Source organism: Chelonia mydas, chromosome 1 (assembly GCF_015237465.2).
Source record: "Chelonia mydas isolate rCheMyd1 chromosome 1, rCheMyd1.pri.v2, whole genome shotgun sequence".
In the NCBI taxonomy this organism is placed as follows: Eukaryota; Metazoa; Chordata; order Testudines; family Cheloniidae; genus Chelonia; species Chelonia mydas.
In genome coordinates, this window is record NC_057849.1 from 239,953,747 (window position 1) to 239,978,623 (window position 24,877).

The 24,877-nt window shown below is 39.7% G+C and overlaps 1 protein-coding gene across 10 annotated transcripts in view; it reads right to left on the reverse strand.

Moving 5' to 3' along the window:
- The window catches only part of WNK1 (WNK lysine deficient protein kinase 1), a 169,562-nt gene that overhangs the window by 68,519 nt on the left and 76,166 nt on the right, over positions 1–24,877 (reverse strand). For 7 of the 10 annotated variants that reach the window (XM_043540290.1, XM_037877892.2, XM_043540284.1 and 4 more), the window contains exons 5-8: positions 10,791–10,879; positions 9,367–9,586; positions 8,757–9,093; positions 7,376–7,563 (exon numbers count right to left, since the gene is read on the reverse strand). In XM_043540290.1, coding sequence (XP_043396225.1) covers positions 7,376–7,563; positions 8,757–9,093; positions 9,367–9,586; positions 10,791–10,879 — 834 coding nt within the window. Of the gene's footprint in view, positions 1–941; positions 2,127–4,444; positions 4,703–7,375; positions 7,564–8,756; positions 9,094–9,366; positions 9,587–10,790; positions 10,880–15,498; positions 16,213–24,877 lie in introns of those variants that run through there. The other 3 variants (XM_043540308.1, XM_043540305.1, XM_037877938.2) reach the window with 3 other exon arrangements.

Below are 24,877 nucleotides of genomic sequence, written 5' to 3' on the forward strand. Positions count from 1 at the left end.
GAAATGAGGGGAGTGAGGGAGAAGAGAAGTCTTCTTCTAGGTAGGTCCTCTCCTCTCCTGGCTATTGCAAGTGAAAGTACTACATGTACCAATAAAATATGTAAATTCCAACAACATTTAAGTTTGTTTTATTTTTAACAGTCCCAGGTTCTGCCATTATGTGGAAGTGATACCATATGAATATCAAGCTCAGACAATTCGTGCAATTGGCTTTTGTTTACATTTTAATTTATCAAAATAGTTAACTTTGAAAATTACTTAGGAAAGTTTATTTTCCGAGTGCTCCTTCAATAAATACATTCCCAGATCTGTGTATATTTACAGACACACCTCATCCCCTGAAATCCCTTTGAAATCTAGTAAGAGTTTCACCTGCTTCTGGACAGTGGACAGATCAATTGGCATTTTAGTTTTTCTATCCTACATTGTATGAACAGTATATTGTTAAACAGTATTAAATTCTTCAATTGAAGACACTGACTGCATGACCAAAGAATGCACGATTCTTTGGTCACAATATTTCTTCCCACAGAATTAGTCATACCTTATTGTACCCAATTCATAACCTCTTCAGGATGAAAAGCCAACCCTACATTTCAGTCCCCTGCATCTCTGAGCTGAACATCAGCTAGGAAATAATGATAAGGAGTACTGACTGACTATTTGCCACAAATATCAGAAGGCCCCAACTACCAAGATTTTGCCTGGGCTGAAGGTATAATGATTAGCTGTTGATGTCTCACTTATTTAGGTGAGACCTTTAATATACTAGGATCTCAGTACCTTAACTGATATAGCGGAAACATATCCTCTAAATTCCAAGATCTAGAAAAACTTTGAGTGGGAAAGGGAGGAGAAAGAAAGAGGGGAAACCTGGCTCTTAATTGTGTAAAGGAGGACTTAAACAGCAGAGAAATTCTGGAATGGTTTGCTCCTGTAACCTGAGGGTAGAGTGTAGGTGGTCCTGATGAAAGCGAGGTAGACAAGGCCTGCTGAGCTGAGGCTCCCTGTTGGAAACAGATGAAGAACTGCGATTCTTGAAATACCTTCTGAGGCAAAGGGACAATGGGCAACGAGACATCTGAACCAAAAGCTGTAGATGACCCCCCTGTCGGGGGAGGAGACTGGAAGTCACCAGTGTCAGAGGAAGTCAGCTGTGATGAATCACTTGAGTATTCTGGACTTCCCTCTGGCCAGCTGTGTCTGATAGATCCTGTTCTGGGCACTGTTAGCTCAGGAACAAGGTAGTTATACTGTTCCTCTGTCACAGGCTGGAGGCGACCATGCAACCCTGTTGCCTGAGTGGACTCCTCCTGATTAAAATCCATCGACCCCCGGCAGGTTCTGTAAATACGTTGGGGTAAGATACCCCCTTCTCCTGGAGCCGAATTTGCTGCGTGTACATGGAACTCAAAAACACAGCTTGTTCTGCCATCACCACTGTGAGTAAGCACAGCAGGTGCAGAATGAGGAACAAATACCTGGTGAAACTTCATCTGTGTGGAATCTGTACTTAATGGAGATGAAACACTGGACAATGGTGAAAGTGGGCTGATTCCAGAATCCAGCCTCAAGCTCTGTACATGTCTTGGCAGGAAGGTCTGCCCAGATTGGTAGTCATAAACAGAGTTCTGAAGAGGGCCACCTGCCACTTGCTTCTGTTCAGGCACCTGTTTCAAGTACTGTTCAGTCTCATAGGAATTATATGCTACTGTATCGTAATGCTCTGGCAACTGTGGCTGGTAGTGCATGCCCACTAAGTAAACTGCTTCTTGAGGCATTCTATAGTGAGTATCCTCAGGAGGTGCTGAACTGACTTGAACATGTAGGGGCTCTCCAGTGACCCTATGAGCTGTAGTGCCCAGCATAACGACTGCCTCTGGTGTCCAATTTGTGGGGCTACCACCAGGTGGAAGTAAACTCTGGCCAGTTTTCAGCAAGGGCTGGAAGTGGCATGTTTGGGCTTCCAAGAAGGAGGTACTCTTGCGCCGCTGAGAAATGGTGACCTTCGGCGGGCAGACAGGTGGTGGAGAGAAAGACACTGGCCGTTCATGAATGGTTGGGAAAAATATCTGTGAATCTGGGAACGTTGGTGTTCCCCCACACGGATGCACCAGAGACTGAGGCTGTATTGATATGAACAAGACAAGTAATTCATACATTTAGAAATGAAAGGACATGAACATGCACAGCTCACTAGGCAGCTGTGTAGTAACCTTATAGAGTGACTACTCCAAGTTCATGATCAACACCACATACAATGCTTTGGAAATTACAAAAAAGGAAATATCCATTAAATACATCCATGGTGAACATGAATCATAGAATATGAGGGTTGGAAGGGACCTCAGGAGGTCATCTAGTCCAACCCCCTGCTCAAAGCAGGACCAATCCCCAACTCAATCATCCCAGCCAGGGCTTATGACAGTATATAGAAGTATTTGCTTTTGTTAGAAGCTGCTTTTCCGTAACAACCCCCTTCTTCTCATTCACGAAAGAGAGATAATTTGCTGCTGACAATGAAACAGACTTACTTTCACGGTACCTGCAACTGCTTTAAGTTAAGCCTTTGAGTTACTGATCTGTGTGCAAGTTATACCTAAAGAACAAATTCTGAATTAGCTAGCAATCTCTTGATTGTGTTTACAAGGTCCACAAAAAAGGCAAGAAAGGGAGGAGAAGAGATCTTCAGTTTTTGGTTACTTAACTCAGATTATCTCCCATGAAGATGTATTTTTGTTACCCTCTCAGAAACCATTCAGTACTTGCTACATGCTAAAAGGCAATGGAATGACCCTCCTAAGGTTGCAAGATTAAGCCATCTGTTAAGAGGCACTCATGTTGCATCATCTTTGGACTCAGTTTTTTTCAACTGCCCTTCCTATTTGTGGTACTCAATAGGCAAGCCATTAACACTCATTAGAATTGACTAGACTACTCCTGTATCTCCAATCTGAATAGACCTGTACTAAACCAGCAGTGATGTTCTCAAAAGCAAGTTACACACTTTCTGATTAAAGTGTTAGGTTAGGCTCATCCTGGCTTTTTTCCCCCAAGGGTCAAAATGAAGGGTGAGGAAAGGCTGTACTGTAATTTGTAACAGTGATGCATTTTCACTATATGACACTACTAATTTTCACTAGCACCTCATACTTTCTACACCAACAGTACTTACATATTTAATTTAATTGCTCTTGGGAGAACAGCAGCAACCATGTAATCACTGACAACTACTACAGGCTATTGAAGTCAAAGAAATTGCCAAGAACTGCTTCCAATTGGCTAGAAGTTCAAGTCAGTTGGGAAGATCTGGTTCAAGGATAATTCAACAGCAGGGTAACAATCAAGAGCATCTATTTCCAAATGTTCAGTGAGATGCTTTCATCTCACTTTGCCCCAGCGTATTGAGCCATGATGCAATATTGCCCCTCTTTTAAGAGGATTCTACAAGAGCTATCAACAACTGATTTCTCCATGACATTGTGATTGATTATAGTGAGCTCAAAGAATCAAACAGATCACTTAATTTCCCCTCTGGAAAAGCAGCAGCAAACTCCCATAGTGCACAGTACAGTGAATAAGGACATGTCCTTTATACGCTATTCCTGTGTTCCAGAAATTGACTCCGTATTCCCAAAGTTCCCCTTAAAAGGAAGTATTTCCTCAAATTAAAGAATAAATTGAAGCCAAAAACACTTCTAACTTCAAACGGAATCAGTTACTCTAGAAAGAGCCTTCCATTCATGCTCTTAGTATCTAACATCTGCTCTAACAGAAGCAGTCTTTCCACCTCAAAACACAATATTTATATAGGAATCAATGAAAACTTAATTGTAACTTCCCTCCAGAATCAAACAGAAGAAGGATGCTGAACTGTTTGCTACCCCTACTGATTTGTTTTAACATTATAAATCTAAAAGGTCACTGTCCCCACTAAAACACAATCCTCTGGAGCAAACCAGCTGCTACTAGTAAGTTTTAATACCTGGTCATATTTGACATTAACAATTTTATCCAGGACCTGAAAGAATGTCACTGACTGCCTAAAAGCAGAAGCAAGTGCACTAACCTTATGGGACAGACTAGATTGCAGCTTCTCTCTTTATCTTCTGTGATACATTCAGTCCTTTCCCTAAACTTTAATCAAACTTGGTGCCAACATTTCTTATTAGTTGTTACATAGATTCATAGATATTTAGGTCAGAAGGGACCATTATGATCATCTAGTCTGACCTCCTGCACAAAGCAGGCCACAGAATTTAACCCACCACTCCTGCGATAAGCATGGTGCTTCCCAAAGAGAAGGAATCAGCACTCTAGTTGCATAGGGCATAGGATTTTAAAAAAAAAGAAATCTGCTCCTCTTTACTTTTATTAAACCAAACCAGGATGTATTTAATGGTAACTTATCTTTGTGTGCCAGGAGGCGTACAGTAACACATACAGGAGTGACAAAGAGGGAAGGCAGGCTGGAGCGTCGGTGCTTGCGTGGAGAGGCAGAGTGCATGGGCAGGACATTCTCCAGTACTTTAGAAAGCTTTTCTGCAAAGGTTTCCTCAGGAGCAGTCCGAAGGTAGGAAGGAGAAAGAGGTGCACACAATGCTGGTGGTGGGGTAGAAGGAATACTGGGAGGGATGCAGGGCAGAGAGGGAACAGCAGAAAGATGGGGGACACAAACTGACATGCTACGACCACGTTGAGGCTAAGGAGGAAAACAAAATTAAGACATGAATGCTTTAAAAATGAAAAGTTGGACAACTGTAATGAGCTAACAAAAAGTCACACATACATGATAAGACTAATGCTGATTGCTATGTGTGCAAAGAGATATGAGGGAGTTTAATGAAGGCCAGCACACAGGGAACAGGAAGTGTGCACCTCTGAGGACTTGCTTGCCTTGGATTATTCAACAGTGAAGAGCGTTCCATTAATGCTCCTACCAAAAGCAATTTGTATGTGCACACGAAGAGCAGGGCTGACAGATAGGAGATATTTTCTCACTGTACACTCATTTCAGGAAGCTTTGAAACAGTATTTCCAGTACCAAGCAACTCTATACATGAAAGACCCTCAGTGCTTAATTCACAGCCTTCGGATGTCCACACTAGGTTGACTGGGGGAAGGTGTGTACGTCAAAGTCAGTGATACTTGTCTCTCCAGTCTTTCTGCTTGCACAAAACCTATTTCATTTTCTATAAAGGAGTTTAGCTTCCTATACATATAACTGGACTGATAGGATAGATTTAGTACTTTATTCAGTCAAGTTATTACCATAAGAAATTAAGCATCATCCACAACATGAATTGTGGAGCAAAAACTTAGAGTTTAATATTTGCAAAAAACTGCTTCTTTAATATTAGATTTATTGCATTTTCTAGAAGATGGCTTTGTTAAATAAAGAGCCAAGATTTTGTGATTTTGACACAACCCAGAAGCCATTAGGTCAAAATCTGACCCAATTAAATACTTGTAAAAAAGAAAGAAGTGGAAAGATGGAAGTGTTAGTATAGCAGCCAGCCCATAATTTCAAAATTTGTTCCTCTAGTCATTGAAATTTCTCACAATGAACTGCCCCTTTGCCTTCAAAGAGAATTGAACTCAGAATGTAAAAAAATCCAGAAAAATCCAGAGTGGTGGTTTTCTGGAGGCCTACCACTATTTTAGCAAAATTTTTCAGATTAGTATCTGGACTGCTCAGAAGAATTGTTAGTGGGTTCCCTACTGTTACTCTAGCCATTCAATCTGGAAGCCAGGCATGTCAAGACTGGAATGTTTTTTCATCATAGCCACATCCTTGGATTGAAATATGGAAAAGTAAGAGAGCAAGCAAAGGACTACTTTAGACAGCTTAGAAGCTTAATTTGATTAAGAATCAACAGCGCCACAAACCTTCAGGTTAAGTGCCTTTGAAAAGGATGGAGAGGCCATTTATTCATCAATGCAACTGGTAAGTTTCTTCAAAGAGAAAGGCTGACACCACTAACAACTGCAATAAAATTCCCTGCTATAGATGCCAAAACAGAAACCTGAGGATTCCCAAGACTCAACAGAAAATGGTTTTGTATTCTCCAGATATGGTACCATTATTTGCCTCTGAGTTTGCAAATGAAGGAGCCAGCAATGACAGCTGAACGGAAATATAAATACTACAGCGGTGAGAGGCAGGATTTTTTTTTAAGAGCTCCTACAAATTCAGCATTGAAAATGTATCAAGGGGGGAAAAAAAGGGGTGCCAAATAAAGGGTAACAGATGAATAGTGGAAAAGGTATTTGTGGCCTTTGCAGACTTTCCAGGGAAAGGAATATGCATGGCAACTGACAAGCAACTCAACACAAGCTATAAATAAAATGGGAACACACAAATGTGGATCTCTCCAGTCTGGAGTGCTTACATGCAGCATTCTATAATGGTTCAAAATTCTTACCTGTGACACCTGTAATCAAAGCCTTACAGAATACACATGTAGCAAGTTCATATTTATAGAGCAGCTCTCATTAAGTTATTCCAATACCTCTGTCTGTCCTTTCAAGAACTCTTGGTGCTTGGAACTTCCACACTTACTGTTAAGTGTAGCAGAAGCACAGCTATCCTGAGTGAGACTAAGCATAGACTTCAATGTGAGATAATACCCTCAACTTAGGGTGGCATCAGTCAAGACTGATACTAATCCACCCATTTCACTTTAAATGCATGCCCGGGGCGGGGCGGGGGGGGAGGGGGGAAACGGGACAGGACACCCCAGATTATTTCCTGTTCTTCCTAAGTGAAGTGCTGCATTTGAGAAGGTCTGCATACAGCCTGAAGTGTTTCACCTCCCAGATAGATTCTGCATTTGCATACAATATGCACAGGCTTGGCAGAATTCAAGTTGTATTTTTTTTTTTTTAATATAAATTTTGACATAATAGCAATGTATATTTTAAGCATTTTTATTATAGATTTAAATTGTCAGTTGTGCAAAACTATAGGCTTAAGCACTTTTCAATATTAATTTTATCCATTTAAATTTCAGAGTTGTGGAAAATTATGGCAGACAGATGTGAGATTCAAAAAGTTAAGCTTTATAACTATTATAACACAAACTGCCAATATCTCATGCCAAAACGTACAAAGTAAGTATCCCTAAATCAGGCTCAAGTTCTCAAGCAGCATTTTTCTTTCTTTGCCTATCTGTCAATTTTGATCATCTATGGAAATATTTTTTCATCATTCACGTGTATGGTAAATCAACATTTACCAACAAAAATCTTATCCTTCCAAGCTTAAATATATTCACTGCAGATTGAAAGGCAAGAGGAAAGTTTGCCACAAAAACAGACAAACAAAATGAAGTAATCCATAGTGTTCTGTGTGCCTTTTGAGGTTTGTGCTTACCACTGTGGGTAGCTGATATCCTCCATGTTGTTGAGACTGTGCTTGGCCAACTGAAGCTGTGTACCCCTGGATTGTAGCTGTTGAAATAGTCTGTTCATGCTGGGAACCATAGGACACAGTTTGCTGGCTACTCACACATGATTCAGTATGAACAGATGATCCCTGCCCGCTGTCAACTGCCCCATCAGCTGCAGATAAAGACCACAAGACTTTAGTTTCAAAAACAGTACTGTGGACTCACAAGTTTTAGTCTTGCTTGAATATTACAAGTCCAGACTTTCAAAAATGGGTGCCTAAAGTTAGGCTCTGAAATATATGTTGCTTGATTTTCCGAAGTGCTAAGCTCCCAGCAGTTCCTAACTGAAGTCAGAGCTTACAAGTACTTTGCACTGTCAAAGTCAGGCCATTTATTCAGGTGTTTAAATATGAATTTGGAAATCTAACTTTAGGCACCCTTCTGAAAATCTTGGCCCTAAAAACTTTAGTATCTGCATGCAAATAATGTCAGTCACACAACCTGCCCTGACTACAGGATGTCTTCCCACCTCCTCCAAGCTCCGCAACATGTCCTATATTGAACTAAGGTCTTCAGGGCAGGGTTTACTTTCATTGTGTCATCTACAGTACACTGGCGGTTTTAAAATATTTTATTAAGAGGAAAACTGATCCAAAACAAAGATTCTCTTCCTCCACTATAGCAAGCCTATATATGGATATAACCCTGAGTATTCAGTCTCAGAGCTCCATCTCCAACTCTGAACTAAACTGATCCGTAGTATCAGGAGATGAGCGTGGAAAGCCACTGACAATCATTTCAACAGCTCCTTTACCTAGACAGAGTTATCAAAAAGTTATTCCCAACTAAATGTGGAAGTAAGAAGTTTGCTTCAATTCTGCCTTGCTCTGGACCTCACCGGCTCTTTTGAAAATGTTATCAGGTCCTCTCTGGTAACCAGGGGTTCTTTAGTATTATTATTATTTTCAAAGAGGATGAACAGCTTCATTGCCTTGCACACATAGGTGTATCTTTCAAGTCTGAGTATATCCAAAATAAAATCTTAATATCCAGGTGCCTATATAGGGCAAATGGTAACTTATGTTTCTCTCTCATTTTAGTAGTGCATATATGGATGGGAGATCAACTAGCTTCTCACTATTTTCTCTTCCTCTTACAATCATATACTACTAGAGAGTTCCAGATATGAGAGCAAGAAAAGAAGCAACTCATTACTTTGGATACCCCACTGTGGGCAGAATTATCAGTATCATGTAACCTGATTTTTCACTTGAAAGGGAAATCAGTAAGACTCCCCAGAAGGAAGGAAAGTAAAATTAAAGGAAGTGGGAGTACATCCTGAATGGCCTGAGGCAATATACTTACACAGAACAGATATGCTGGGCTGTTGATATTGCAGCTGTTGGTGCTGATCAGCCTCTGGCTCTTCAGGCTCTACTTGTGTGGACACTGATGCTGAAGTAGTGGGGATGGCAGTGATGCCAGTGGCAGATGGAGGGTGCTTTGCCCCTGCCTGGGTAGCATTTGTTTGTAGCTGCTGCTCCAACTGCTGCTTCTGACTGATTTCTTCCTGCTTTCTTTTTTCCTGCTCTTCTCGCACCAACTGACGCTGCTCTCGCTTTCGCTTGATCAGAGACACTCTGTCCTTGATTGCTTTGGCCATTGTCTTGTGATCCCCTTCACAGACATACCCTGACTCCACCTAAAGCAAGACACATGGATGTTCACAGAAGTCATATTACCAAGCAATGGTAATATCACATCTTGCCACAGCAATACAAGTACAGTTCTGCTGTATAATCTTCAACTTCCCAGTCTCCTCTGAAGGTTAACTCCAAACACAACCAATCCCTCACCCCCTTACGTCAGCCAGGACAATAAAAGGATGGCAGGTTACACCCTAACCTCAGAAGAAAGTGTGTCAGTTGATCTAAACACACTTAAAAATGCCCCAAAAGGGCACAAGAGCCCTTACCATTTCTTGTGCTACATCCTCTGGGACATCTCTCTCCAAGTCAAAGGAAAACTCTATTGCCTCATTGTCCTTGTATTTCCCCTTAAGCTTTTTGATATCCTCAATTCGTAACCAGAGCTTGATGGCAATCTTCTCTCCATCATCTTCCTCTGCTAGTTCTACCCGCACACCAGTCTCTTCTTGGAAGAAAGCGTGGTTCAAAAGGTCCTTGATAGCATATCTATACATACCAGGGTAGAGAAGTGGAAAAGGAGAGAAGATACACAATAATTAGGTTTTGACAAAATCAGTAAGGATCATCATCTTCCCTGAATGGCAATCCCAAAAAGCTTACTCTCAGCTTTTCATACTACTGCCATTAACTCCCCTGTTTGTTTTGTGGGATGGGGGGGGGATTGGCACTGGAAAAGCAAAATTGAAACAGTGATTTAATTTTTAAAACTTCTTAAAATGCAAAGATTAACCCCAAGATGATGCAAAAGCATGCAACAGTCAGTGGCTTAAAATTCACTTGCATCTCAACTACAAATACCTAATCCTAGCAGCACAACATCATGTTAATTACTTAAAATAATGGACAGCATGTCATAAAATAACTCTTGAAACTGTATGGCTTTATGAAGGTTAAAGTACCATAATGCATCTGTTATTCCACATATTGGGCACAGTAGACACTACCATTTAAATAAACTAGTCCGTATTCTATTCAAGATGGTCTCCAAACCCTCGACCAGTCATCTCCGCACTGGTTACCCAACTGTCTCATTCCGTTTGAGATCTGTATTTATTTCTGACAGCCCTGGCAACGAATCAGTGACCAATGATCTCCACCATCCCTCTCAGCACAAGTAGTAACATTACCAATGCTGGAGAGAGCTTCACCTATCTTCCTTCCCACAACTGGCAGATGTCAGTGACACCAGGCCTCAGCGACTAAGTGGAAGGGAGATGGGTATTTGATGAAAGGAATAATGCTCCACTTCACACTTCCTTTTACCTAGGTTTAATTATGGTCTTATGCCCTAAATTTAGGCCTTCAACTTTAGTGCTATTTGGGAAGCACCGGTGCAGATTATATTCCAAACAATACATCCCTGCTGAGTACAAATGGTGATGTCAAACTGTACAGGCACAGTAAGATAGAGCATCAATGTTCTCTACTACAAAGAGTGACTGGGTTTGAACACGGTTGTGAATAATCAAATCAGCTAACTCAATGTGATCAGTATAAAATAGTCCAAATCACACTCAGTATCATGTCAGTCATGACCGCTCTCAAGACTTCAACATTTTATCAGAAGTATATGTACAACACTATCTGGAAAGTTTCCAATACACAGTATCTGAAGCATTAAAGGGACTATTCCAGTGCCTTATTCTGTGCTGAAATACAACTGTCTGGGACCCATAGAAGGAGAGCTTACCTTTCATCTTTGTTTTGTCGGATGCATCCCTCAATGATCTCCTTCACTTCAGGAATTGCTACTTTATCAAAGCTAGCTGGCTTGACTCCCTGAAACATACAGAAGTACCAGTGGGGATACAGCAACAAGGAAGCCCACTAATTCATTTGTAATGAAGTTTAAGAATTGCAGAAAGCACTTTCATATTAACACAGACCCATATTCTGTATATACAGGGCCAAGTTCATATCCCTGGTGTGAACTACAAAGATCAATCTGGCACAGGATGTCTTGTTCCTCAATCATTCATTACTGATCTTTCAAAATCAGATTCGTCCTTTTTCTCTACCAGACATCCCCTATGTAGTTTGAGGGCTTTAGCAGTTGTGTGCTACTCAGCCATTTTAAACTTTAGAAGAAGAATTTGTTGGCTAGAGGGTCACATGTCATCTCAGCAGGGAGCGTCTTCTGTGCAGCTCCAGTGCACTAACCCACATGATTACCTGAATACACTCAGCAAAGAGTTATGTTGCTTCCTAGAATTGTTCCAAATTATGGTCATACAGAAAGATTTAGGCCTAGATTCATCATATAGGAAAGAATTCAGCTGTATTGACAATCTGTCTGGATGGCTATATAAATTGTTCAGTGTCCTAGACACAGATTGATTGGGGGACTTCCCTTTTCTTCAGCCTCTCAGTCAAAAATAAATCTGAAAAGGCAGCAGGACAGTCTGACAGAACAAACAGATGTTAAGATTACACAGGCAGCTCTAACGGGCAACACTTCACAGAGTTTTAGCAACACAAGGGCATACTCCTGAGAAAGAGTAAGCAAAATCACTTCTTACAGCACCTTTTCCATAAGGATCCCATGGAAGCCAGTGCAGATATACATGGGGCTAAATTCCCTTATTTACTTGTGACCAACACCCCCACTCATTTTGGTGGGAGCTGTGCACACATTAAGGAAAGCAGAATTGGGCCCACAGAACTTCACTTTATTCAGTCTTCATCTCAACTTAATATTAAAGATGGTAACACATTGAAAGAGGAAGCAGCTAATTCTGTTTATTCATAATTTTGGTTATCTAAAGTCTCAGTTTGCAGCCAAGTAAACTATAAACTTAAATTCAGCTACCAGATCTGTTACTTATGGTGTCAATCACTGCACTATCTGTATACGTGAAGTATCAGCCTGCACCTCTGGTGGATCACAATGAAACCAAGCACAGAGCCAGCCCTGAAGTAGCAGCCAAGGAACAGGGCTATGAGGTACTTCAAACCTTCATGGTTTGGTGTCCTGAGCACCTAGAGACATTCTCCCTGTATGATATATCAGCTAGGGCAAAGGTTCTCAACCTGGTGGTTACAACATACCACTCCGCCCTGCGTAATGGGAGGGAGGTCATAGGGAAAAGGTTGAGAGCCACTGAACTAAAATTCAGGTTAACAGTCCCTCATTTAAATGGAAGGGGGCTAACATCATGATATTTTCAGTAGATTTCCTACACTAAATTCCTTCCTCTATTGGTCTGAGGACCTTCCAGGCACGCTGCACTGCCTATTTTCTCTCCCAGGCGAGGGACAAGTGGGTTCCAACAGGGATAAATGAGTGAGAGGGAAGCACTGGAGTCCAGATTTCTAATGCCTTCTATTGTTATTAGTTGTAGTTTTAGTATGCATTGTTCATGCACCCAGCAAAATGGAGAGGTGTGTTTAATAACCAAAAATTAAGTATGCTGGATGTATTTCACACAAAAAAATCCAAACATCTGGTTGATTCTATTCTGGAGGGCCTGTTTCCTTACTCTAAACTTTGCTCTAGCTTACAGATCCCTGCAACTAAGATTCATAGAATTGAAGAGTATAGTGTGATAAAAGTAAGCCGTGGAGCAGGGCCTCTCAGTGAACATTAAGAATGCTTTTTTAAAAGCTTTTTTGAAAATGAGAACTTTATCAGAGGCCAATGGCCCCAGCTGATAAGACAGAAGTAAGCTTGATACAGCAACGTGGGCACGTATAATCTCCCAGTTTTCCAGCTAGACATTAGCAAGATTGTACTGCATTGCAATAGATCTTAAAATAATCTTTAACTTTCTCCCCAAATTCCTGGTTCTTTTTTCATCTCTAATCATCTTACTGCTTAAAGTACCAACAATTAGCAAATCTAAATTCTTGAAATATAGTCACTTTCCAAGCTTAAATTGAGGCCAGGTATTCAGACTTCTAAGGTGGTTACTTTGGCTACATGATCCATTGTGTAATTTATATCTCAGTTTCCCAGCCAGAGATCAGGTATTTCGAGCACAGGGGGCTCCTAAGGTTATGTCTACACTGCAACTAGTAGTGCGCCTCCCAGCCCAGGTAGATGGACACACGACAATAGCAGTCAGACATTGTGGCACAGATTAGTCATTCGAGTACAGACTCGGGGGTGGGGGGTAGTGAGTGTCAGGCAGATTTATACTCTGCAGCTATCCTGTTCCACCACCCATGCCACAACAGTCACTGCTATTTTTAGCACACTAGCTCCAACAGAGCTAGTGTGCCTCTCTCTACCCGAGCTGGGAGGCGCACTCCCAGCTGCATCATAAATCACTAGAGTCCTGAAAGTAGCAACAGCCTGCATATACCCCAATTTATATCACCGACAACAGCAACAGAGGTAAGATGTCAGTTAAGGATCTTTGGGAAAATCTCATTTCAGAAAAGCAAAGAAATGAAATATAAAATGGCTGGCACAGCTGAACGTAAGCTTAAGGAAATAAATGAGAGTTTCCTGTTTATGGTACTTTATTCTATGCTCCATCCTTGTAACTGCATCAATCTTGTAAGTGATGAGGAAGTTAATAAGGTGGTCCCAGAGCTACAAACTTACCAGGTTAACAACTGAAAAACACTCTTGGATATTTAACATTAAGAGATTTCAAGTACCTTTACTATTACCCACCGCCTTAGGCTGTAATCAGTGAGGAAGCTCCTTCTCAGTCAAAGGCCTGGCTGCACACAACATAATTTCTAAACATACTGTAACGAGGGAGAAATGAGGAAAGAGGTCCTGTGCTTCAAGTGACCTTGGTGTGTCCTGTGTGCAACCATACACTCTTTCAACAGGCCCTGGAAAGCTGAAGACACTCAAGGACATACTTTATCAGTTTCTTGGCTCAAGCAGTTCATATTAACTAGTTGAGGGTATGCATGTGTCATGTATTTAGAAGCACAGTTCCTACCTCTTCCCCTTCTCCAAGCCCATTAGGAAGAATCAGCAGTGAGGACAAGCCAATGCATTTTTTTTTTTTTTTTTTTAGAAACTATGGGTTCCCACTCCTGAGTGGCAATGTTCAGTTACAACAGCACTGAATACCTGCCACGACTTTTGTGGTTTACCTGTGTTTGTTACAAAGAATAATGGGCTCTTACAAATGGCAGATTCAAGGAACTGACATATATTTGTTACAGACACCTATTCTAGACCTGTTTAATACAAAAAATTAGTCATTTGGGTGTACATTCAGAGCATTTAAATACTTCCGTGCATTGTTAACGTGCCTATAAACATGATACCCAGGCACTAATAGTCAGGTCTTTAGCTATTAACACATAATAGACCAAGCTGTAATATAGAAGCTATCGAGATTAGCTCAGAAATCAACACAAGAGCCAGCTGATGTATAATTAGAAGGGCTTTGATGAGGCAGATAGAGTGGATATTTTAACTGGTCAAAAATGAAGTTCGCTACTCTTGTTTTACAATCTGCATCCACATTTACAACAAAAGAAAGATCACTAGTTGAATATTTTATACATCTTTCAGAATAAATTTGTGAATTTATCAAATCAAATAGAAAGGGTGTTCTAAAATCCAGCAGCTTTCTCTAATGTCCTTGAACAAATCAAAACAAGCTAACATAGGTAACTGAACAAACTCCAGAACATTCTTTCAAAATAGTTTTGAAAACCAAGAAGAGAAACAACTTTGTTGTACTCTGCATGATTAGTATCACTTCGTTCAGATTCAGATTACATCTAGAAAATTATAGCAATGAATACTTAATTATCTTCCCTTACCAATTCCAAAGTCACTTGTATGTGTTCTTATGGAGCAAATAGTCAATGCTAAATGATTCTAACACCAAATTAAGCTAAAAGTAGTGCAAACAGGATAGATAAAAATTATATATCATGAATTAGGATGGTTTTGTTTGGATTTTGAATAATATTTAACTCACTTAGCACTATTTTGTTACTTGCAACTGAAGCACCAAACAAAAAGTTACCTGTGCAAGACCATAAGCTATGTAAAGAAATGTTTTCAATAAGATATTCCTGAAGATCAATTTTAAAAGTTCATAGGAGCTACAAACTGCACTCACCCTCAGTTTCTGTACAGCAACAATCTGTGTGACAGTATAAGCGTTTTGTTATAATTATTCAGAAGAGAACAAATCACCTCTCTTTGCCAGGCACAAACAAAGTAAGGTGAGAAATAGCCTCAGTTTCCATTATTCCATTGTATTTGCTGTTCCCAAAACTCTTACCCCCCACATAAGACATTTAAGTTTTTCCTAAATACAAAATCAGGTTTCCCACTAACTGGAACCAAAGCACAGTTTATGTTAAGTCAGACCAGTCCAGCAGACTTGTTCCTGAAGGGTTCCTGCTGCAACTGCAACATTCTTTACTTGAGCTACATGTGCCTATCCAGTACAGTAGAAATTCCTACTCACCTCTTTAGCACTGTCCTTGTGAGAGCAGCAACAACAGTGGGAATTAATGATGACAAACACCGGACAAATCTCTCTCTTTGTAAAATCCATCAGGAGAGAGAGACTAAAAATGGGATGAAGGTAAAAAAATATTCCAATACGAGAGTCTGTTAGGTATAGACTTAGCGCACAGCAGAAGGAAAGCAGACATCAAAATTAAAGGGGAGCATGGTTTCTTGTTTCACGCCACTTGTGCTTCCCTTAGTCCTGTACATGAGTTTGCAGAAATCAGAGCTCTGTTCTGATGGCTGCTTGCTCCATTCCAGACCCCAGAACAGAAACGCTAAATGCTAAACAGCAGGTAAGCTTACTCAAGTGCTCCTCCTCCTCCACCCCTCCCTTAATAGCAAAGGCATTACAGGGGGAAGCAGAGTGGGGATCTTTGCTTGCTTTATGCCCCACCTCCAGCCTAGATGGTCTGCTCATTCTCTGCACATGTTTGCTGCAATAGTTAACATTGCACATAAACTAGAACCACAATGTTTGGCTTAACTCCCACCCTAGCAAATTAGATACTACTGAACTGAAAGGAATGGGTCAATGTCCAGTACAACAACCTGACCAAAGTTTGTTGGCACTATTTAATATATTAAGAAAGCAACAGACACTGATCTATGATACAGGACATATTTCTGCCTACCAAGTCAATCCAATACCTACTTCAACAGGAGCGCCCTTTTTCTCAACAGTTAAAGAATATTTCCTTGATAATTAAAGCACCTTACACATTCTGCATCCTTCCTGGCCAGCACTAACAGTCTACCACAGGAACAGGTAACATATTACGGCTGCAATCATTCTTAAGGCGACTCCCATACTTAACACATTTTATTCCCTTGCCTATACATCTTAAATTCTATCCCCCAACCTCACATATCCTGTATTAGATTACCTAACAAAGTACTTTATCATTCATCTATTCAACTCTAGTAATTTAAGAACTTGGGAGAGCTCACAAGCTATTACCAGCAGGAGAGGTAATAGGGGTGGGGGGAGAGAAAACCTTTTGAAGTGAAACACCCATTTTTTTTTTTTACGGTCTGTGTGTATAAAAACATCCTCACTGCATTTTCCACTTTTATGCATCTGATGAAGTGAGCTGTAGCTCACGAAAGCTTATGCTCAAATAAATTGGTTAGTCTCTAAGGTGCCACAAGTCCTCCTTTTCTTTTTGCGAATACAGACTAACACGGCTGCTACTCTGAAACCTGTCACATGACAGATGTTAGACAAAAAAAGTACAGAGACCATACCAAGATGAACAAGGCTTGTACCAATTCCCTAGTAGTTACTACAACAAGCGCTGTGAATCTCTTTTGTTCACAGCTGCAGAGCCACTATTTTAAGGTGAAATTAAAAGCAACCTTCCCTCTCCACCTACTCTTCCCTCCCCCACCAAATTAAGGCCTGATGTGAGCAAATCGATGAGGACATACTGCACATCATTTAAAAGGTTATCTTAAATCTCTGAAGACCACCTCACCCCAAAAATCTTCTTGGTACATCCTGGTTCACTGACTATATAAATGCATTCTATTCTGTATAGGATTTTATACTGTGCTTATCACCATAGTATCAGAGCACATTCCAATAGCACATTAAGCACATCCAAATTCTATGTTACAATGAGACATTTGATAGCACATTCTAGGACACCTTCCTTGAAGATCTATTTACTGGCAATCACTGAGGAGAAAACTGTAAAAAGGTCATCTGAAATACACTGCTCTGCTGACTGCTCCTCACAGCCTTGTTAGTCAGACATTTTGCACACAAATATCAGCTCCCATTTTTGCTTAATGCTTTTGCTGTTATGATACATACTACAGCATGGAGTTTAGTAACCCATTGGCAAGTATGACATGCTAAGGTAGTTACTCCTGCAGTGCTGCTCAGTGAACACAAATGCCTGTTTTTGCAGTCAAAACAGACTGAAATTGATTTCACAGGAATAGAATTTCTTTTATTCCTTGTTCCATTTCATTCTGCTCCATGGAATTCTGTCTGCATTTTTCTGGCATGCTATGCAAGTTGCACTGTGCACTTTAGTATTCCAACTTTTCAACCCCCTACCGAAACATTCTGTGTTTGCTTTATTCCTTTGAAAAAAGTAGTTTAAGCACACAACCCAAAAAGGAATTTTACAGTAACTGCTTTAATCTCTTCTCCTCAAACATAATGTTCAGATTTATGCAGTCCAGAGGCTAATAGAATCAGTGACAAAGTCAAATTACACAAACAAAGTAATTAAAATCTCCATTATTTTTTTGCTAGGCTGTTAAACTGCTGGTTTGAGCCAGATATGGGCTGCTACAAACCATTAGTTTAAGGAATTTAAACACAGCCAATGATTCCAATGGAAAACAAGTCTCCAATTCATCCCCCAAAGCACCCTAGGCAAAATTATGCAAGGCAATTAAATTAGTTTACCCCATGATACTCTAAAATACCAACACCTGCTATTAGTTACTTCTCCAACCCAGGAAGCCTAATAAACTTAACCATTTCTTCCTTTCACCACCCCCTCCAGCTTACCCTAAGCAAATAGAATTTATAAAACTCAGAAGGCTCTTTCCAGAAGCTGCCCTTCCAGCTCTGCTTTTTCCTTGTGCACAACTGAAGAGTACTGAAAACTACTATCTACATCTGGAAATTCATCTCCCAGAGCAATTTTAATCTTGATCCTTGAGCTGGTCCAATCACATCCTACATTCCCCTTTACTGACTTGAAAAGGGAACATTTTAGCTATTTATTCAGTCAGACAAGTGACCTGTACAAGCTGCAGTTTAGATCTGTACTAAAATAATTACAGTATTTTTGATTTAGTGACTAAATTAAAGACAGTTTAAGAAAGCTGGCGTCATTGACTCCATTATTTCAACAATTCAAAGTGAGTATCTAAAACAGTAAAGCCAGCACTATGAGATACTGCATAAAATGAGGGTTCTACTTTCTACTACAATATAAAATTTTCCAAATTTACCTCAAACCCTGGATTAAAAAGAGCAAGCCAAAGCACATCCTAATGCAGATTTTCAAATTAATTTGACTGTTCACAGAAGTAAAGAAGTGTACTTCCTCGGCCAACAATGTGATATTCTTTCATAAATTCACAGTTTACCAAAAAAAAAAAAAAAAAGACAAGTGTCCATCTCCTCACTGTTTCTGAAAGCTTTCCCCACGTAGCCTTGTCAACGTACTTGAGCCCTGCATCACCCCAACTGCTCTTTAAGTATGAAACCCCCAGACATCTCTGCCAATGCAACTTAATCCTGACCTACAGCGTCCTTTGCTATTCCATGTCTACACTTCTCAGTATGGATGGTCAGCCATGCCAAGTTGTATTATTTGGCAATAGGCATAAATGCAGAAGGATGATAAAACTTATTTGAAACCAAGGGTAGAACAATGCATTAACAATGCATCCTTGCAGGTCCACATTAAATAGCCAGCTTAACTTCATATTTTGAATAATTGTTAGTGATGCAGATTTACCTGATTTTGTTTCTTTACAAATTTATAAATACAGCTATCTATTGTACACATAGTGTACTCTGGGCACTTATCCCAAAACTAAAAATCACAGCACTGAACTCAAATCTATAACACAAGGACATCTGGAGCCCAATCATATGTTTTCTTCAATCTACTTCACAGAAGTTTGAAGTTTCTTCACAAAATTTTTTTTGTCTACCCAATGTAGAACAAGGTTGCAGTACTGCAGCATGGAGGTGATGAATGCATGTTATCAAGCCTCCCATAAGACAAACAGATGGAGTCTTCTCACTAGCAGGCAATGAAGATGGTGTGCTTTAGTGATTCCTGTTATTTGACTCTCCAGAGTCAGTAATGAGCCCTGTATGTCCTACGCTGAATACTATTCTACGTGTTACAGGGCAAGTGACCTTCATTGCGAAAAAGGTAGTAGCGTTTATAAGCACATCAAAACAGTTACTTATTAACATGACTTCAGTCTTTCTGGGATTTAATTCAGCACCGACACTTCAACTCCCCCACTACCCACACAGTGAAGCATGAGAGATAGGAGTCTATGCTAGATAAAAAAACATCAACAGAACTGAATCTCATCAACATATCTCTACCCTTATATTACACCTCTGTAAAAGTGGGGCTATATAGATGAGAATACACCTTGTGATAGGAATGAGCCCTGAAAGAGACTCCATATATGCCAGTGCTTTGGGGGAGAAGCAGCAACAGCAACAAATCATACTTGAATTTTACAGCTATTACTTTAAAAAAAGTGACCACAAGATGTCAGACGTAGTTACTTACCTCTTAACACTTGCTATAGGCTTTCACAAAGATTACCAATAAACATACAACAAGGCGTACTTGTGGCACCTCAGAGACTAACAAATTTATTTGGGCATAAGCTTTCACGGGCTAAAACCCACTTCAGTTAGTCTCTGAGGTGCCACAAGGACTCCTCGTTGTTTTTGCTGAAACAGACTAACACGGCTACCACTCTGAAACCTGTCACAATACAAATACATTTCAAATGCTGCAGACTATGACAGAGATAGTTTCAGCAAGTAGAACAGCATACATACTGAAGACTAGCTTACCTCTTCCCCCAAAAAACATGTAAGATCAACCTTCCTCCATCAGACACCACAGCACGTCTTACCACTGACTCTTCAGAAGACCTCTTCCATGCCACTGGAAAGCCCCAAACCCTCCTTCCCTAAGGCAAAGGCCACAAGAATCAACCATCTGGATTAACTTTTCTTCTCTGGACGCTTCTACAAAATGATATGTTAGCCCATGTACTTCCTCTCCCCCCTTCCTTTTCCCCCTTTTATTTGCTGCTTTCTTGATCTTCAAAGGGTCAACCAATATTTAACAAACAGGATCAATACCATAATAAGCAATAAATAGCCATTACACAAAATTCTGATGATGAGACTATGTACATTCATCTATAGCGATTTTCCTTTTACTAAAGTTTAAAAAATATTGTGGGAGATAAAAACCTCAATAATTTGTGCAAAAACTGTTAAAGTATAATTATAATGTTGGTTATTACAAACTTGCATTTGCCTTGATTGAATTTTAAGAAATCTCTAGGATTTCTGTTTTCCGTCAATATGACAGACTTCCACAGTATCAATAACACATCCCCACAATCCATAAAACCTGGTTACACAGACTCTGAAATACAGTTTTTATAACTTCTATTTTACTTTATTTTCTGTGTTATTTTATTTCATGGTATGTTTTGCGAGAAAATTTTAATTGCAAGATATGAATGTACTGCAAATAGCAGATCTTAAGTCCCAGGACCATTTTGGTCAGAAAGGTTAGCAGACAAGCGAGATTGTGGGTATGTCTACACTATAATCCCAGGTGCAGTTGCAGCTCAGACATACCTACCTGTGCTCACATGACTAAAAACAGTGACATAAATGTTGTAGCATGGGCTTCAGCAACCCAAGCAGGTCCCCAGAGTCCGCAGCATGCTTGTAGAACCATCACATCTATACTGCTAGTTTAGCCATACGAACACAGGTAAAGCTAGTGCAAGTATGTTTACCTAAGCTGCAATCACCCCTTGAATTGCAGTTAGCTATAACCTGTCTGATCAATGACCAAACCCCTCTGGTATAAGATAAAACTCATCTCTATATCAGATTTGTATCTCAAATAACATATCTTGTAGGAAAGTTTAGGGATGGACTGAGTTATCAACAGCCATAGAATTAGGCCTTTTCACACACCCCTTTCTTTTACAAAAGAATTCTGGAAGTTTTTAATCCTTGAAATTAAGTACAATAGTTGGTAGTTGGAAATGTTTTATAGAAGACCTTTGTAACCTCTCAATTTATGTTTCCCCTTCAAGGTGAAAACCTTGCAATTCCTTGAATACTTAAGAGGGCATCAATTTCTTTCTAGATGTGTATTTTCAAAATGTTATTTCTAAACACAAACATTTAATGTAGCAGCTTTCTGTGCAAACGGTAAGATTTTTATATACTGACATAGAATCCAGTGACCTTGCTACAATTGTTTATTAATAACAGAAGCCATCTAAGTACAGAATATTTATATTAATTGGAGAATGAATTCATCTGGCAATGCTTAAGCAACTTCCTTACCAAATTTAGAAAGACAAGAATCACCTCTCCCAAGCCTGTTCAGAGAATGCCTACTGACATGACTATTTAAAATTAATGATTAAACTTAATTAATTCTTAAAGAGAAAGACTATTTTGGGAGACTAAAACCTTATATAGAATATAAGCGTGTTTGGATCCATTTGAAGCAGAATTTCAACTTTTTAAACCCTGATGGAACTCAAAGGCTCTCAGAAAATGGATTGAATAGAAGAAAAAGTTAAAACTAATTTTAAAGATGTTTTGAGAACTTCCTGCCACAAAGGTAAAATAACCATCAAGAAGAGCAGTTACAGCATGTGGCATATGTATTAACAGACTGCATATTTTGTGCTAAAGATGTTGCCATGATCAACCTGCAAAGTTGTTGAGCCCAGAAGGTATGACAGCAGCTTATTTTTTAATCTTGTCAGACTCCAGAATGGGGGTTTTCCTCCTTCAGTGAAACAAGGAAAAAATACAAAATATCTCTGAATTTACCAACCAGCAGCATACTCTGCTCCCATCCCTCAACTATATAGGCCTCCTCACAGCTAATTTTATTGATCTCTGAAAGCAAGCAAGCTGCAACCAGAACAAAAAGGAGTCCAGGACAGCATCAAAAAGCAACAACCTTCTAGTTCAGAGTGGTTTCTTCAGCATCATGGGGAAGATGAAATTTGTAAAAGCCTTGCCAAAGGATTAGATTTAAAATGTTTGTAATGATTTTAATGGGATGTTGAAATGCTATTGTAATAAGATAGTAACAGTTTCTCCTGTTAATCATGATTATTTAAAATTAATGATTGGTTTATGTATCCCCAGTTAGGAAACAAACTGGCCTTAGTAAACAGAGGTAAGTAGTGGGATTTAAATTTAGAATGTAAGATTCTTAATATTCATTTGTTTCCCTGTCTCAAGACAGCTCCCTGAATAGCTTCGTTCATGAAACTGAATTTAAATAATTTCTTTAGTTTCATAGGACCTAATTAGGACTACTTACCATTGCCTATTTATAAACGGTTTAGTCTATCCACGCTATACCAAACAGGATTTACCAACCCTCCTTCGCCCATCTATATGTGGTTTAGTTATCTATGATACACTGAGGCCATGTCTACACTATGGGGACTACAGCAGCATACCTATGGCACCACAGCTATGCCTACATAACTCCATAGCGTAGACACAGGCTACAGTGATGGAAGGGATTTCTCACATCACTCTAGGGACACCACCTCCCTGAGTAATGGGGGCTAGGTCAACAGAAGCATTCTTCCTTTGACCTAGCTGCATCTACACTAGGGGTTAGGTCAGCATAGCCACAGAATTCAGGGGTGTAGGTTTTTCACATCCCTGAGCGGCACAGCTATCTCAGCCTAAGTTTTAAGTGTAGACCACTTAATCCTTAGACAGGATTAACTATCAATTTGGGGGAAAATATATATTTTGGTCTTAACTCACCAAAAGAAGACTGACCCAACTAGAAATGGGCCCACTTTCAAAGGTATAATCTCTATTAAGAGCTCAAACACACAGAAGGGATTGCAGCTGAAGTAATTATTATTGCTTGTCTGTTTTGTTTTTCTCTTTTCCTTTAATAAAATAGACAGATGATCGTCATTGTTTTGCTTGTTTTTAAACTGTAGGGTCTCCAAAGGAATGGCAAACAGTGGGAAACACTTCCCTGAATTGGTATTGAGAGGCAACTATTAACATCTGGCCTATTTTTTCTTGTTTCTCTCAACTATAAATTTTACTAATTTGGGGAATAAGATTACTTGGTGCTCAAAAACCAGAAAATACCCATTCTACCCCACAATATGAACAATCTCTTAAAAACTGAACAGTCTATACTTGATGTTTATTTACAGTAAAGCCATAGAAGATACATGAAACCAAAAGACTGGCAACATCAGATTTTTCAAGTCCAAAGATATTACTCTTAGGATAAAACAGACATTTGCTGTGTGAATTATACTGGTTTGATCTCAACTGCTTTAAGGAGTTAATTTAGAAAAATATTAATCTGATCTGGAAGTTACTGGATACATGATTTTGCAGCGCTCATCAATAAAGGCTGTTACCAAGGTTTATGAGAACGACATTCATTATTTGTATTGGCATTAGGACGTTATGTAAATTACAAACCGAAGTTATGCCTTGCAACTTCCATATGGCTGAATATTTAGCATTATGAATTTATCAGAAAATTGTGTGGCTTGGTGGGAGAAACTAATTATGTTACAGAAGAACAACAAGAACTTACAGGAGGAGCTGTACTCATTCTGGTGATTTCAGTAACAAAAACAATTTAATTACTTATTTCTATTAGCACTGCGAGAGCCAAGCTGCCTTTTCTTCTGGCTCACACCACTGGAAGCGTTACCTTCCAACTGCAGGGCCAAATACGTCCTCACTTACACCTTTGCAGCCACAGTGAAGATATCCTGCTCACACCTGTGCAGTTCTGTTATGAAGACAGCAGGGCTGCACAGCTTATGACCAAAATTTTCGGAACATGGGTGCCTAAAATTAGCCCCTACCTCAAAGCAGCCTGATTTTCAAAGGTGTTGGACACCTGCAACTCCCATTAAGTGCAAAGAAACCTGGATTACTCAGCACTCTGAAAATCAGGCCACTTCTTTAAAGTTGCTTTAATACAGGTTTAGGAATCTTGCTTTAGGCACTTAATTAGTAAATTTTAGCCCAAGTTTTTAATAATTCAGTAGTCTCCCTATGACTACTTATGTAGCACAATCCAAAGCCCCTTCTTGTTTTGTTTTCCCTCATGTAGGTCATACCCCATCTCCAAATTTATGCTCTTTTGTACAAGGAAGCACCTTACCTGGTATATGAGGTTTTTAGCACAGCTTCGGCTGCTGTAATTTTTCGTACTACTGCACAGGTGTAATTTAGGGCAAAATTGGTCCACACAATCTAGTAGTTGTGGTACATGAGCCAGAAAGAGCTCAAGTTGAATCTTTGACATCTGGCTGAGTTTACAGGCCAGGCACTGATAAGACATTTTGACTTGTAACATGGACACACTTGGAGTCATTAAAAGCAGTCTTATAAAGATCTGTGTGTTACAATTGCTTTTCAGAAAAGAATCAACTCAAAGAAGTGACTGGTGGGCCCTTTTCCTCCATCACATCTTCAGGGAGTAGCTTTCCCTCTGAGCTTTTGTAACGGCACATATCTTGACTGGGCCATGGGGCAC